Source organism: Tachysurus vachellii, chromosome 13, assembly GCF_030014155.1.
Source record: "Tachysurus vachellii isolate PV-2020 chromosome 13, HZAU_Pvac_v1, whole genome shotgun sequence".
Classification (NCBI taxonomy): domain Eukaryota; kingdom Metazoa; phylum Chordata; class Actinopteri; order Siluriformes; family Bagridae; genus Tachysurus; species Tachysurus vachellii.
The window spans coordinates 25,041,953-25,056,468 of NC_083472.1; the positions used below are offsets into that span (position 1 = coordinate 25,041,953).

The window sequence follows — 14,516 nt, forward strand, 5'->3', positions numbered from 1 at the left end:
TTTGTATAGCACATTTCATACACAGAGGTCATTCAAAGTGCTTTTTGAAGGTCATTCAAATTAGAAAACAGTTTATAAGAGAGAAAAAAAAAATATATATGTAAAAATAAGACATACGATAAAATCATAATAAAAACAAAGAACAATTAAAGAAAATAAATGTGATTTCAATAAAAACAGTTTAAAATATGTTAAAAAGAATAAAACAGGAGTAAAAGTGATTAGGATAAAAAGTGCAGTCAGTGTGAAGCAGCACAGTGATCATTTAGTAAATACAGAGTTAAACAGATGTGTTTTTAATCTTGATTTAAAAGTGTCTACTGTTGAAGCACATCTGATCTCTTCTGGAAGCTGATTCCAGCTATAGGTGGCGTAATAACTAAATGCTGACGCACCTTGTTTTGAGTGAACCCTTGGTATCTCTAACTGACCTGATCCTAATGATCTGAGTCGTCTGATTGGTTTATATTCAGTTAGCATATCTGTAATGTATTTCGGTCCTAAGCCATGAAGTGATTTATAAACGAGTAACAATACTTTAAAATCTATTCTAAATGGAACTGGAAGCCAGTGTAAGGACCTGAGGACTGGAGTGATGTGCTCAGATTTTTTGGTTCTGGTCAGAATTCTGGCAGCAGCGTTCTGTATGAGCTGCAGCTGTCTAATGGTCTTTTTGGGGATCCCAGTAAGGAGTATTGCAATAATCCACCCTGCTGGTGATGAAAGCATGGACAAGTTTCTCTAAGTCCTGTCTTGAGACAAAACATCTAATTCTGGCTATATTTCTGAGATGGTAGTAAGCTGATTTGCTTATCGCTTTCACATGGCCACTGAAATTAATGTCAGCCTCTAAAATTACACCAAGATTTCTGACTTTATTTTGTGTCTTTAGACCCCTAGAGTCAAGGTGTGTGTTAACTTTGAGAGTTTCATCTTTATTTCCGAATACAATGACTTCGGTTTTGTCTTTGTTTAACTGGAGGAAGTTTTGACGCATCCAACTGTTAATTTCATCAATGCACTTACATAGAGAGTCAGTGGGGCTGTAGTCATTAGGGGACAGGGCTAAGTATATCTGGGTGTCATCTGCATAGCTGTGGTAAGAAATTTGGTTCTTTTTCATTGTTTGACCAATTGGGAGCAAATACAAATTAAAGAGAAGCGGTGCAAGAATTGAGCCCTGTGGGACTCCACATGTCATGGATGTCCACTCAGATTTATGGTTACCTATGTTCATATAGTAACCTCTCCCTTTTAGGTATGATTTAAACCATTTGAGGACCATCCCAGAAAGCCCTACCCAGTTTTCCAGTCTATGTAAGAGTATGGTGTGATCTACCGTGTCAAAGGCAGCACTAAGATCTAGTAGCACCAGCACTGATATTTTACCTGAATCAGAGTTTAAGCGAATATCATTTATTATCTTTATGAGCACTGTCTCTGTGTGTGATGCTGGCGGAAACCAGATTGAAAATTGTCCAGATAGCCATTTGAGTTTAAGAATTTGTTCAGCTGATTGAAAACAACCTTTTCAATGATCTTGCCTATAAAAGGAAGATGTGAGATTGGTCTGTAGTTGCTAAGTATGGTTTTGTCTAGGTTACTCTTTTTTAGGAGAGGCTTAACAACTGCCGTTTTTAGGGACTCTGGAAAAGTGCCTGTGAGCAGAGACGTATTTACTATTTTTAAGAGGTCAGTTTCTAAACAGTTAAGTACCTTTTTGAGAAAGGATGGGGGGGGGGGGTGTCAAGGCTGCACGTTGTTGCTTTAAGATGTTGTACTGTTTCTTCCAAGGTTTTTATATCAATTATGTCAAATTCTGAGAACATGACAAATTTCTGAGGTTGTTGTAATGCGGTCTGACTGACCGCATTACAATATGAGGCCGTATTTATTGCCATTCTGATATTACTGATTTTCTCAGAGAAAAAGGTTGCAAACTCATTGCATTTGTTGTCAGAGAGCATTTCACTAGGAACTTGATTTGGGGGGTTTGTTAGTCTCTCTACAGTAGACAGTAGCAAAAAGAGTGCGAGTGTTGTTTATGTTGTTGTTTATAATGTTTGAGAAGAAGATCTGTCTAGCTGTGCCTAGTTCTACATTGAAAGCACGAAGACTGTCCTTATAGATGCTATAATGTACTTCAATCACTACATGGCTAATATAATAGCTAATACCTTAGCCAGTTTGTGAGACAGAATATTAGTTGGCCTACTTGGTTCATGTCTGCTGGCTCAGATATACACTTCTAATATAAAAATAACATAATCACATGATAACCAGTCAAATGTTATATGACTTTCTAAGTATCTTGGCTAATATAAGCTACTCAAATGTTAACCAGCTAGCGAAGGATAATAATTGTTAGAACACTACAATATTCCTACACTTCAGTATTCCATACACTATAATATTCCGTACTGTGACAGAGTGACCTATCCCTATGCCCGTTGGTCCGTGCAGCACACACACACACACACACACACACACACTCACACATTAGCTTTGTTTTTCGTTCGATGTTTTGTCCTGTTGTTGTGCCTCTTCTTACCTGTTGTGAGTGTTTGTCAGCGTCTGTGTTGCCGGTCTTCCGCGTTGCCTCTACATCATCGGCCGGTCGAACCCGAGCGCCACCAGCGGCCTGGATAAATAGCGCCGGATCCGCTGTGAGTGGGCGTGTCGGCGTGGGGCAGCCGGAAGCCGGCTTGACCATTATACTGTTTGCTACAGGGGGAATAATTAAGTTTGATATTAATGTTCTGTGTTTTTATTATTATTGTTTATCTTTTGTGTTTATTTTGATTACCTTTTGATTTTGGGTTCTAGAACTTTTTAGTTGGTATATGTCTATATATATAATTATGTTGTGTGGGGTGAATGTAAATACTTACCTGTTTACTTACCTCCGGTGTGAATGATGGTCCAAAAAGGGGCTGGGGCTTGGCCTATAAGAAGGTGCCCCAGAGAGAGATCTGGGTCAGTTTACCTGGCTAGCGAGCGTGCAAGTGTGGTGCCGTAAGCGATTTATTCTGTCTGAAAGTAGTGGACTTTATATATATTTAAATTTTCTTTCCTTTTTGTTTTTTTTTCGGGTGTTTCCTTGGTTATTTTTGTAAATAGTGTTGGGTCGGTTTTCACCTCTAAGGCACTGTAAATTAAACAGCACTTTTACACTTTTCCATCCTTGCGAGTATTGCCATCATTTTTCTTTGTTATTTTCCTTTGGAAACCCAGTCACGCCTGACAGCGGGTCTGTGAGGACCTGTTGTGTAACAATTGGTGTCAGAAGTGGGATGGCTACTCGCAAGTCTGCAACCAGAGGTCGAAAACCTAGAGTGGGGCTTCGCTCACAGAGCAAGGCTATGGCTGAGTCTGATGTGGCCTTCATCATCCAGACAAGGGTAAGAAGGTACAGACCTACCACATCAACCTACTTAAGGAGTGGAAGGAGGCACCCAGCAAACCCGAGACTGTATTGTTTATTCGTGAGGTGGAGGATGATCCGGAGGACGAACAACCAGAGCCGAAGGTGAGAGAGCCAGCAGAAGTTGATCTCCGTCATCTGGGAGAGGACAAACAGGCTGAGCTGCACCTCCTTCTGAGCCGCTATCCCTCGTTGTTCCGTCAGAGGCCTGGGCGGACCAGCTTGGTACAACACCAGATCCACCTGCTCAACCAGACACCTTCACGACAGCGACCATACCGTGTTCCTGAGAGGCTGGTGGCACCGCTGCAAGCAGAGATTGGGACAATGCTAGATTTGGGAGTCATTGAACCCTCGAAGAGCGAGTGGAGCAGCCCCATTGTGATTGTCCCAAAGAAAGATGGTACCTTACGTATCTGTATTGACTTTCGGAAGCTGAACGCCCAGTCAAGGTTTGATGCCTACCCCATGCCACGCGTTGACGACCTGCTGGAGAAGATTGGTCAAGCCAGGTATATCACCACGCTGGATCTCTGTAAAGGATACTGGCAAGTCCCTCTGGAGGAAGCGTCCAGACCCTATACGGCATTCCGCACCCCATTAGGGCTATACCATTTTACGGTCCTACCTTTTGGGCTGCATGGGGCCCCTGCAACATTCCAGCGACTCATGGATCAAGTCCTTAGAGGCTGTGGAGAGTGGTCAGCGGCATACCTGGATGACGTGGTTGTTTACAGTGCAACTTGGGAGGATCATCTTGGGCACCTCAGAGACACCCTGACTAAGATCCAAGAGGCCGGTTTATCCTTGAATGTGGCAAAATGTGAGTGGGCGAAGGCAGAGACCAACTACCTGGGGTACCATCTGGGAAACGGCGAGCTGAGGCCACAGGTGGACAAGGTAGAAGCCGTACAACGTAGCCCAAGACCCCAGACAAAGAAGGAGGTTCGATCCTTCTTAGGACTGGTGGGATGGTATCGACGATTCATTCCAAACTTTTCAGCCACTGCCGTCCCATTAACCAACCTGCTCTGTAAGAGTATGAGGAACCCAATTGTCTGGACTGAGGAGTGTGAGCTGGCCCTCACCACATTGAAGAAGCAGATGTGTTCGGGTCCCGTCCTCTTAAGTCCGGACTTCAATAAAGGTTTCACAGTTCAGGTAGATGCTTCAGATGTGGGGATTGGAGCAGTCCTGGCCCAAGGCGAGATGGGTGAAGAAAGGCCCATAGCATTCCTGAGCAGGAAACTGTTACCCCGAGAGAGGCGATACTCTACCGTGGAGAAAGAGGGGCTGGCGATCAAGTGGGCATTGGAGAGCCTCCGGTATTACCTGCTGGGAAGGGAATTCACTTTAGAGACTGACCACCGAGCTTTGACGTGGATCCATACCATGAAGGACCACAACGCTCGGGTAACTAGGTGGTACCTCTCCCTGCAACCCTATCAGTTCAAGGTCAGACATCGACCTGGGGTCCAGAACAAGATTGCCGACTATCTGTCCCGGAATCCGGTCAGTTCGCGGCCTGGAGAGGGGGGAGGTGATGTGATAGAGTGACCTATCCCTATGCCCGTTGGTCCGTGCAGCACACACACACACACACACACACACACACACACTCACACATTAGCTTTGTTTTTCGTTCGATGTTTTGTCCTGTTGTTGTGCCTCTTCTTACCTGTTGTGAGTGTTTGTCAGCGTCTGTGTTGCCGGTCTTCCGCGTTGCCTCTACATCATCGGCCGGTCGAACCCGAGCGCCACCAGCGGCCTGGATAAATAGCGCCGGATCCGCTGTGAGTGGGCGTGTCGGCGTGGGGCAGCCGGAAGCCGGCTTGACCATTATACTGTTTGCTACAGGGGGAATAATTAAGTTTGATATTAATGTTCTGTGTTTTTATTATTATTGTTTATCTTTTGTGTTTATTTTGATTACCTTTTGATTTTGGGTTCTAGAACTTTTTAGTTGGTATATGTCTATATATATAATTATGTTGTGTGGGGTGAATGTAAATACTTACCTGTTTACTTACCTCCGGTGTGAATGATGGTCCAAAAAGGGGCGGGGCTTGGCCTATAAGAAGGTGCCCCAGAGAGAGATCTGGGTCAGTTTACCTGGCTAGCGAGCGTGCAAGTGTGGTGCCGTAAGCGATTTATTCTGTCTGAAAGTAGTGGACTTTATATATATTTATATTTTCTTTCCTTTTTGTTTTTTTTTTCGGGTGTTTCCTTGGTTATTTTTGTAAATAGTGTTGGGTCGGTTTTCACCTCTAAGGCACTGTAAATTAAACAGCACTTTTACACTTTTCCATCCTTGCGAGTATTGCCATCATTTTTCTTTGTTATTTTCCTTTGGAAACCCAGTCACGCCTGACAGCGGGTCTGTGAGGACCTGTTGTGTAACACGTACACTACAATATTCCCTACACTGCAATATTCCCTACACTTTAGTATTTCATACACTACAATATTCCATATACTACAATATTCCCTACACTACAATATTCCCTACATTTCAGTATTCCATACACTATAATATTCCTACACTTTAGTATTCCATACACTACAATATTCCATACACTACAATATTCCCTACACTACAATATTCCATACACTACAATATTCCGTACACTACAATATTCCCTACACTTTAGTATTCCATACACTACAATATTCCTACACTTCAGTATTCCATACACTAAAATATTCCATACACTACAATATTCTGTACACTACAATATTCCCTACACTTCAGTATTCTATACACTACAATATTCCATACTCTACAATATTCCGTACACTACAATATTCCCTAAACTTTAGTATTCCATACACTACAATATTCCGTACACTACAATATTCCCTAAACTTTAGTATTCCATACACTACAATATTCCGTACACTAGGGTGTTTTGTAAAATAAAGTATTCTGTAAAAAAAGAAAGAATCTCTTTAGCATGATTAAATGAAGCTCTTGTTTCTTCACACGTACCTTTCAGGGCTTTGTAGATGGAGACCTGTCCAAAATTCAGTACGGCGGTGCAAACGTGTCGGGATTCCAGATCGTGGATTTTGAAGATCCTCTAGTGTCCAAATTTGACCAGCGCTGGGAAGCTCTGGAAGAAAAGGAATATCCAGGAGCTGACAGCAAGATCAGGGTGAGAGATCTGAGAAATATTCTCGCCATGTGATGTCAGAGGTTTTACATCAGTGAAGGTCCAAGTGTGATGTTGCTAATTGCTATTTAATATCTCAGAATTCCTGATTGTCTGTCTTTCCTCAGTACACTTCAGCACTGACGTTTGACGCCGTGCAGGTGATGACGGAAGCATTTCGCTACCTGCACAAGCAGAGGATCGACATCTCACGCAGGGCTAATAACGGAGATTGTCTGGCTAATCCGGCCGTGCCGTGGGCTCAGGGTGTGGAGATTGAACGTGCGCTGAAACAGGTAACACACCAAGCACACACACACACACACACACACACACACACACACACACACACATTCACACGTAAATAACCCCTAGATGCACTAAGCTTTTAATTTAAGGAGAACAGAGTCCCAGGTTTATTTATCTACTCTTTTAAACCAGATTTAACGGAAACCAGAGTCGAGGTAAAAGATATTTTTTTCTCCATAATGATCATGTGCTCATGTTCTCAGGTGCGTGTTGAAGGTCTTACCGGAAACATTCAGTTCGATCAGTATGGCAGAAGAGTGAATTACACCATCCACGTCATGGAGCTGAAGAACAATGGTCCTGTGAAGGTACAAGTCCATGCTAGAATTATTTCTTTTTTTATGGAAAAACAGAGAATATTCCATTTTGTTGTCAGCATGTGGATTCTATCATCCTTGGAAATATCTTTAATGATTCTAGTTTTCTGGAGGTTTCACCTGAAACCTTCTCTTCTTACTTAGCATTCCCTTGTCTGGGGTCTACATATTACTTTTTAAAACTTCCCTTTAGAAGGTCAAACCTAAAAATGGAGAAAAAGGTCACACATTTGCCAGGTTCTACGTAGAACCATTAATCTTTTCTAAGCATCTTTTCAGTAATTTATTCCTTCAAAGATTCTTTTATTTTAGAGAAAAAATGGTTCTCTTGTATTTCTTTGGACGATAAACTGCACAAGATTCCTCAGGGGTTCATTGGATTGTTAATATATTCTTCTTGGAACCTTCTCTAAACAAGAAACATAAAGTGATTAAGTTCCCATACAGAGTGACAAAGAACACATCAGCAACTCTTTTAGGTAGCAGAGGGTTTACCAAGGGCTCGTTGGTTCTACAGGGGTTCCACTGGGAAACCTTTCTCTGAAGTGAGGTTTGCTTTAACTAGAACGATAGAACGATTTCTCTTCTACCAGCTACACAAGAATCTTCTAGGGAGAAATTTACACATCTTTTAAAGGAGACAAAAGGGTCCATGAACGGTTCTTACTAAGAGCGATTCTACATAAGACCATCACTCCTAAGCTTTTGGAAAGTTTTACATATCGTCGCTGTCGGGCGGAAACCTCGTATGTCCAAATTTGGTCAATTTCATATTTTTTCACATATCGATGCTATTGGTCAGTCCCCACGTGGTCTGTTATTTTTACAAGTTATTAACCAATCTAAAGTCTTGAAAATAGCTTGAGCGCAAATCTCATAACTCCATTGGACACTTCAACTGTCCACCTCTTCCTCACTCCGTGGGAGAGCTTCACGGCATATTTCTCCTCAAGAAGAGTCGCAACGAATCAACACGTCTTCTGAGGTAAATGTCTTCAAAACACTGGGCTCAAAGAAAAAAAAATCTTGACCCCCGCTAGTTCTGGTGCTCGTCTGAGGACAGGAATTTAGCGCAAGACAATACACTGCAATGCGGACTAAACCCTGTGTACTGCAGATAAGGTACGGCGTTTTTTTAATTTCCTGAAAAATAACATTTTTGGAGATACGAGGATTCCGCCTGACAGCGACGATATATATCTTTGGTGTTCTGCATATGAAGGTTTCCGTTTCTTAAAAGCTTCTCGGAATCTCTTTTGAGAGCTAGAACCACTAAATATCTGAAGAGGAATTTTCTATGAAGCTGGAGTGTTAATGGCTTGTTGTAAATTAACTCAGAGAATAAGTTCTCAATATTCACTCGTCTGTTTGCAGATTGGTTACTGGAACGAAATGGACAAGATGGCTGTCACCAAATCGGACCTTTTCCCCAATGACACGATGGGTCTGGAGAACAAGACGGTGATAGTCACCACTATTCTGGTGAGAACTACGAGCACTTTAATTACCGGGTTTTTACATTATGGAACACTACAGTATTACAACGAGAACTGGTCTTTAAATTCCAAGAATTAATTAGCAAAAAACTGAGACAACTGCAACAGAAATCCTGATTAGTATTCAGAATAGTTGTGATGTCATAATGTATGCAAATAGCAACAAAGTGGACTTCGTTATGGACTTCACTGTACAGTCTACAAGTGAGTGCAAAAGTTTTTGCACTCTTAGGATGAAATAAAGAAGGCCAAAAATGTATCGCATTTAAAAATGGTAAAATTGTGCATGGTAGATATTAAAACTGCTAATATCTATTACAATCTGATTATATCTCATTTTAATATACTATTAAAAATCAGATTCAGATATTTTTCGATTAATTTGTATAACTCACATGTCTTGTTTCAGGAAACACCCCCTTTTAATGTTTTTACTCCTGTGCAGATTATTTTTAGGCATAAACTGTAAAATAGCTGTATATTTTATTTCATTCAAACCTTTTCACTCGTCAGTAGAATTGTACTTGTGTGAATTGTACTTGTGTGAACTTGCGTACGGTGTGAAGAAGTTCGCGCTCCATTTCAGGAAGCACCGTATGTGATGCTGAAGAAGAACGCAGACCTTTTTATGGACAACGACAGGTATGAGGGCTACTGTGTGGACCTGGCTGCTGAAATCGCCAAACACTGCGGCTTTAAATATCGACTGAAAATAGTGGGAGACGGAAAATACGGAGCCCGAGACGCAGAGACGAAGATCTGGAACGGGATGGTGGGAGAGCTGGTTTATGGGGTAAGTAGAAATACATCATGGACCATGAAGCAAGCTAGATCTTAATGTAATAAACTGGCAGCTCAGAATCTAAAAACTCAGAGTTTGGAGTAATTGACCACAGCAAATGACCACATTAAAATATTAATTAACTATATTAATTTGTTTAAATTCAGCTGAAATCTGAATGTTTTGCAGTAAACAGTTAGAATTGTCTCTTATTAATTCTAGATTTTTAGTTTGACCGATCCATAGTTCAAGCATTTGTTAAATATTTCAGTATGTAAATTTGTACAGAATCAGACAGTGAAGTGAACCAAAGCAGCATTGAGACGTTTCATGAATAATTTGAGCTCCTTATTGTTACCTGTGTGAGTTTTAGTGACTTACGTTGCGATCCGTCACAACAACCTTCTCCTTCCACTCATTTTTTACAGAAAGCTGACATCGCCGTAGCTCCGTTGACCATCACGCTGGTCAGAGAGGAAGTGATTGACTTCTCCAAGCCCTTCATGAGCCTGGGCATCTCCATCATGATCAAAAAGCCTCAGAAGTCCAAGCCGGGCGTGTTCTCCTTCCTGGACCCTCTGGCATATGAGATCTGGATGTGTATCGTGTTCGCCTACATCGGTGTGAGCGTGGTGCTCTTCCTGGTCAGCCGTTTCAGCCCATACGAATGGCACACGGAGGAATACGAGGACGGACAGATCCAGACCAGCGAGTCTACCAATGAATTTGGGATATTTAACAGCCTCTGGTTCTCGCTTGGAGCCTTTATGAGACAAGGATGTGATATTTCGCCAAGGTTCGTCTCAACTTGATTTGTTACGTTCGGACTGATAGGGTGGAAGTGTGCACAAACACAGCATCCTTAGTGAGAGAATGATCTCAGGCAGTCATGAGGTAAATCTGTATTCTGTAGATAGACAGAGAAAGGTGAAAACTGAGCACCAGCTAGCTACAGAAGAGCTGGGAAGAGGAAGGAAGTTACAGAGATTAGGAACTCAGAACAATTAAACATACGCAAGACAAAGCAGAGGGGGTCACGGAGGCTTGGTGGTTAGCACGTTCGCCTCACACCTCCAGGGTGAGGGTTCGATTCCTGCCTCCACCTTGTGTGTGTGGAGTTTGCATGTTCTCCCCGTGCATCGGGGGTTTCCTCCGGGTACTCCGGTTTCCTCCCCGGTCCAAAGACATGCAGGGTAGGTTGATTGGCATCTCTGGAAAATTGTCCGTTGTGTGTGAGGGCGTGAGTGTATGATAGTGTGTGTGTGTGTGTGTGTGCCCTGTGATGGGTTGGCACTCCGTCCAGGGTGTATCCTGCCTTGATGCCCGATGATGCCTGAGAGCACAGGCTCTCTGTGAGCCGAGGTAGTTCGGATAAGCGGTAGAAGATGAATGAATGAATGAATGAAGACAAAGCACATATGATTAAACTTAACTAATGAGGAACGCTAGCTAAGAGAGACAGGAGGAGGGAAACACATGCAACACAAGAGGAAAGACATTATACAGTAAATGCAAGTTAGAGTGAAATGAAGCAAAGTTTTAACAACATGTCCCCAAGTGTCTTATTCCTCTCACACCACCGCAGTGCACCAGCACTTTACTGCAATTTCATGTTGTAGAAGTTCCATTACAGCAGATATAAACTTTTGTTCACTCACCAGCCTTTCTTTATCTTCTCTCTTCAAGTTACTCGGAGAGAAAAAGTACAGAGAAACTCCACAGAAAGTTGAGTAAGCTTCTCTGACCTGACCGAGTCTTTAAGTGGATCTCAGTCACAACATGACTGTGACAAAGCGCTGACACTGGAGACTCCTTCCTTATAGGTTACACACATAGTTTCCGTTATGAGCCGTTACTATGAAAATGAATCGCATTATTATAAAGCAGCTGTGCTACTGTATGAGCTGCTGTTAGAGGAAACGAATCGACACTTTAAACATGAATCACTGAATCATTTAAATTAATCACAATCCAGAGATTAACAGCTTGTTAAGTTATGCAGGTAAACAGAGATAGATAGATAGATAGATAGATAGATAGATAGATAGATAGATAGATAGATAGATAGAGATAGACAGATAGATAGATAGAGAGAGAGAGAGAGAGAGAGAGAGAGAGAGAGAGAGAGAGAGATAGATATATAGATAGAGCGAGAGATAGATAGAGAGATAGATAGATAGATAGATAGATAGATAGATAGATAGATAGATAGATAGATAGATAGAGAGGTAGATAGATAGACAGAGAGATAGATGGATAGATAGATAGATAGATAGATAGATAGATAGATAGATAGATAGATAGACAGACAGACAGACAGACAGAGATAGATAGATAGATAGATAGATAGATAGATAGATAGATAGATAGATAGATAGATAGATAGACAGACAGACAGACAGAGATAGATAGATAGATAGATAGAGAGAGAGAGAGAGAGAGAGAGAGAGAGATAGATAGATAGATAGATAGATAGATAGATAGATAGATAGATAGATAGATAGATAGATAGAGAGATAGAGAGAGAGGTAGATAGATAGACAGAGAGATAGATGGATAGATAGATAGATAGATAGATAGATAGAGAGAGAGAGAGAGAGAGAGAGAGAGAGAGAGAGAGAGAGAGAGAGAGAGAGATAGATAGATAGATAGTCAGTTATGGTCTTTATATTTCAGACCAGTCTATACAGATTGTACCCAAAGCTTTTTTTTTTTAAATACCACAAAAGACATTCATTAGTCACTCAGAGTTTATAATAAAAGATCCAAAGTAGGTATTAAAAGTTACATAATTTATTCTTTTGTAATGTAAAAGTTATACAAGAGCTTTATAAATTCCCGAGCCTCATTATTATTATTAGTATTATTATTTTAAATTTAGTTGAAAGCCTCATCATACTTTCAAAGCCAAATTCTCGTCTCTCTTTACAACATTTCATTTTGTTCTGAATCGATTTGAATAAATTAGCATCTGTTATGAAGGAGCAGAGATGAGGATCAATGTCAGTGTAGAGTTTAGAAACAGATTACCCAGAATGCATTGCTCCGAGTTCGTCCTAATCAGAACCTTTATAGAGCAGAAGAAGGGATGAGGATGTGGGTGTAATAATAAACAGAACACAATCACACCAACAATTCATCAATACACGTTCACCAATAAACGATCTTCGCCCTGGATCTTATTGGAGTGTCAGGAGAATTTATCAATGTCACTAATAAAGCAGTGTGTCGTGATTGGTCGAAAAAAAAATCCAACTATGTTATATTATGTATATGTATATACTTATGTTATAGCAGCTAGAAACAGTCTTATTAACCCTCACAAGTTAATAAAATAAAAAAATAAATAAATCACAGCTTGTCATGCTTCTGAGATGGTGGGAAAACGACCTAAAGGCACGGCTTTACCTCTGACACTGGAGGCTCCTCCCATAAACGTTAAAAAAGTGCATTAACTATGTTTTATTTACTTTTATATTTTAATCATGTTTCTTAAATTACAGTGAAGCCATAGAGTTGATTTAATCCTCCAAAGTCACCAGACACTGATGGTTCTGGATGTTGCTGGAAGTGTTTCATTAAAAAGTGGACACTGGAGAACTCAGTGTTGTTAGTGTTGCTAGGACTGGAATCTCTAACGTGGTGTAAATCATCTCTCAGGTCTCTCTCAGGTCGTATCGTGGGTGGCGTTTGGTGGTTCTTCACCCTCATCATCATCTCTTCGTACACGGCCAACCTGGCTGCCTTTCTCACCGTAGAGAGGATGGTGTCGCCCATTGAGAGCGCTGAGGATCTGGCCAAACAGACCGAGATCGCTTACGGGACGCTGGATTCTGGATCCACCAAAGAGTTTTTTATGGTATGAGAGAAGAGCTATGAAGGTCCATTAGTGAAACTGAAGATAATCTTTAGATCATTAATTCAGAAGATATTATTAAACATCATGATTTCTTTTGATCATGTGAGTGATTTTTAGAGAACTTGAGATTAATGTTGATTGGAGATTCCACACAGAGAAAAATACACTGGATGTCATGAACAGATATTTATTTATACAGTATGGTGCTGCTATGACAACTTAATTTCCCTCCAGGTATTAATAAAGTTTAATCTATTCTTTTCTACTCTGTGCTATATGATATAAACTTTTCAGTCACATCATAATCCAATCAATTTTTTCTTTAATTCATGTTTTTAATTGATGTTTTCTACACACTTGGTAAAGCTGTTTTGCTCCGTCATGCTGTAAAATTGTGATACAATTACTTTAAAGGATGTTTTGGATATTTTTCTACATAAAAAACAATCTTGATGTTCCTCATCTTTCTTTTTTCCTCCTGTTTTTTCCCTCCAGCGCTCTAAAATCGCTCTCTTTGAGAAGATGTGGGCGTACATGCGCAGCGCTGAGCCGTCCGTCTTTGTGAAAACCACGGCAGAGGGAGTGGTTCGAGTGCGCAAGTCGAAAGGGAAGTACGCCTACCTGCTGGAGTCCACCATGAACGAGTACATCGAGCAGCGAAAGCCCTGCGACACCATGAAGGTCGGCGGGAACCTCGACTCCAAGGGCTACGGCATCGCCACGCCCAAAGGATCCTCATTAAGGTGGGTGGAATAGTATAACAATGTGCTCAATGTTGTTATAGTATCCCACCTACCCTGATGCAGCTGTGCTCATGTCACCTGGTTGGTATAAGAGAGATCTAGTTGAGGCAAATTATAAAAAAAAAAAAAAAAAAAAAAAAAAAAAAATTTAAAAAGAAAAAAAACATAATATATAACCAAAAATTGGAACAGAGGAAAAAATAATTAAACTAAGAAGGAAGAAAGTAGATGAGAATACGATCTGACATCACGCTAGGGTTCGGATTGGTTTAATATTTCAAACCAAATTCACCAAACAGAATGAAAAACACAGGAGCATCAGGTTTTTCCCCACAGATAGAAAATCTGCATCAATATTAATGTCAGTGATATGCAACAATTTCACATAATTCATATTCAGATGGCCATAAGAATGAAATATTTGCATATTTAAAG

At 40.9% G+C, this 14,516-nt stretch overlaps 1 protein-coding gene and 1 long non-coding RNA gene across 7 annotated transcripts in view; one reads left to right on the forward strand and one right to left on the reverse strand.

The window, feature by feature from the left end:
- gria2b (glutamate receptor, ionotropic, AMPA 2b) overlaps positions 1 to 14,516 on the forward strand; it is a 49,942-nt gene that overhangs the window by 26,846 nt on the left and 8,580 nt on the right. For all 6 annotated transcript variants that reach the window (XR_009649352.1, XM_060884675.1, XM_060884677.1 and 3 more), the window contains exons 6-13: positions 6,421 to 6,579; positions 6,705 to 6,872; positions 7,089 to 7,193; positions 8,577 to 8,684; positions 9,285 to 9,491; positions 9,908 to 10,275; positions 13,140 to 13,338; positions 13,834 to 14,081. Coding sequence is in view for 5 of the 6 variants with exons in the window: in XM_060884675.1 (XP_060740658.1) it covers positions 6,421 to 6,579; positions 6,705 to 6,872; positions 7,089 to 7,193; positions 8,577 to 8,684; positions 9,285 to 9,491; positions 9,908 to 10,275; positions 13,140 to 13,338; positions 13,834 to 14,081 (1,562 nt within the window). In the remaining variant the exon portion in view is untranslated. The remainder of the gene's footprint in view (positions 1 to 6,420; positions 6,580 to 6,704; positions 6,873 to 7,088; positions 7,194 to 8,576; positions 8,685 to 9,284; positions 9,492 to 9,907; positions 10,276 to 13,139; positions 13,339 to 13,833; positions 14,082 to 14,516) is intronic.
- On the reverse strand, positions 2,422 to 5,820 carry LOC132856060 (uncharacterized). The gene is made up of 3 exons (XR_009649396.1): positions 5,103 to 5,820; positions 2,552 to 2,724; positions 2,422 to 2,441 (listed from the first exon to the last, which is right to left on the reverse strand). It is a non-coding gene; the product is annotated as an uncharacterized LOC132856060 (long non-coding RNA).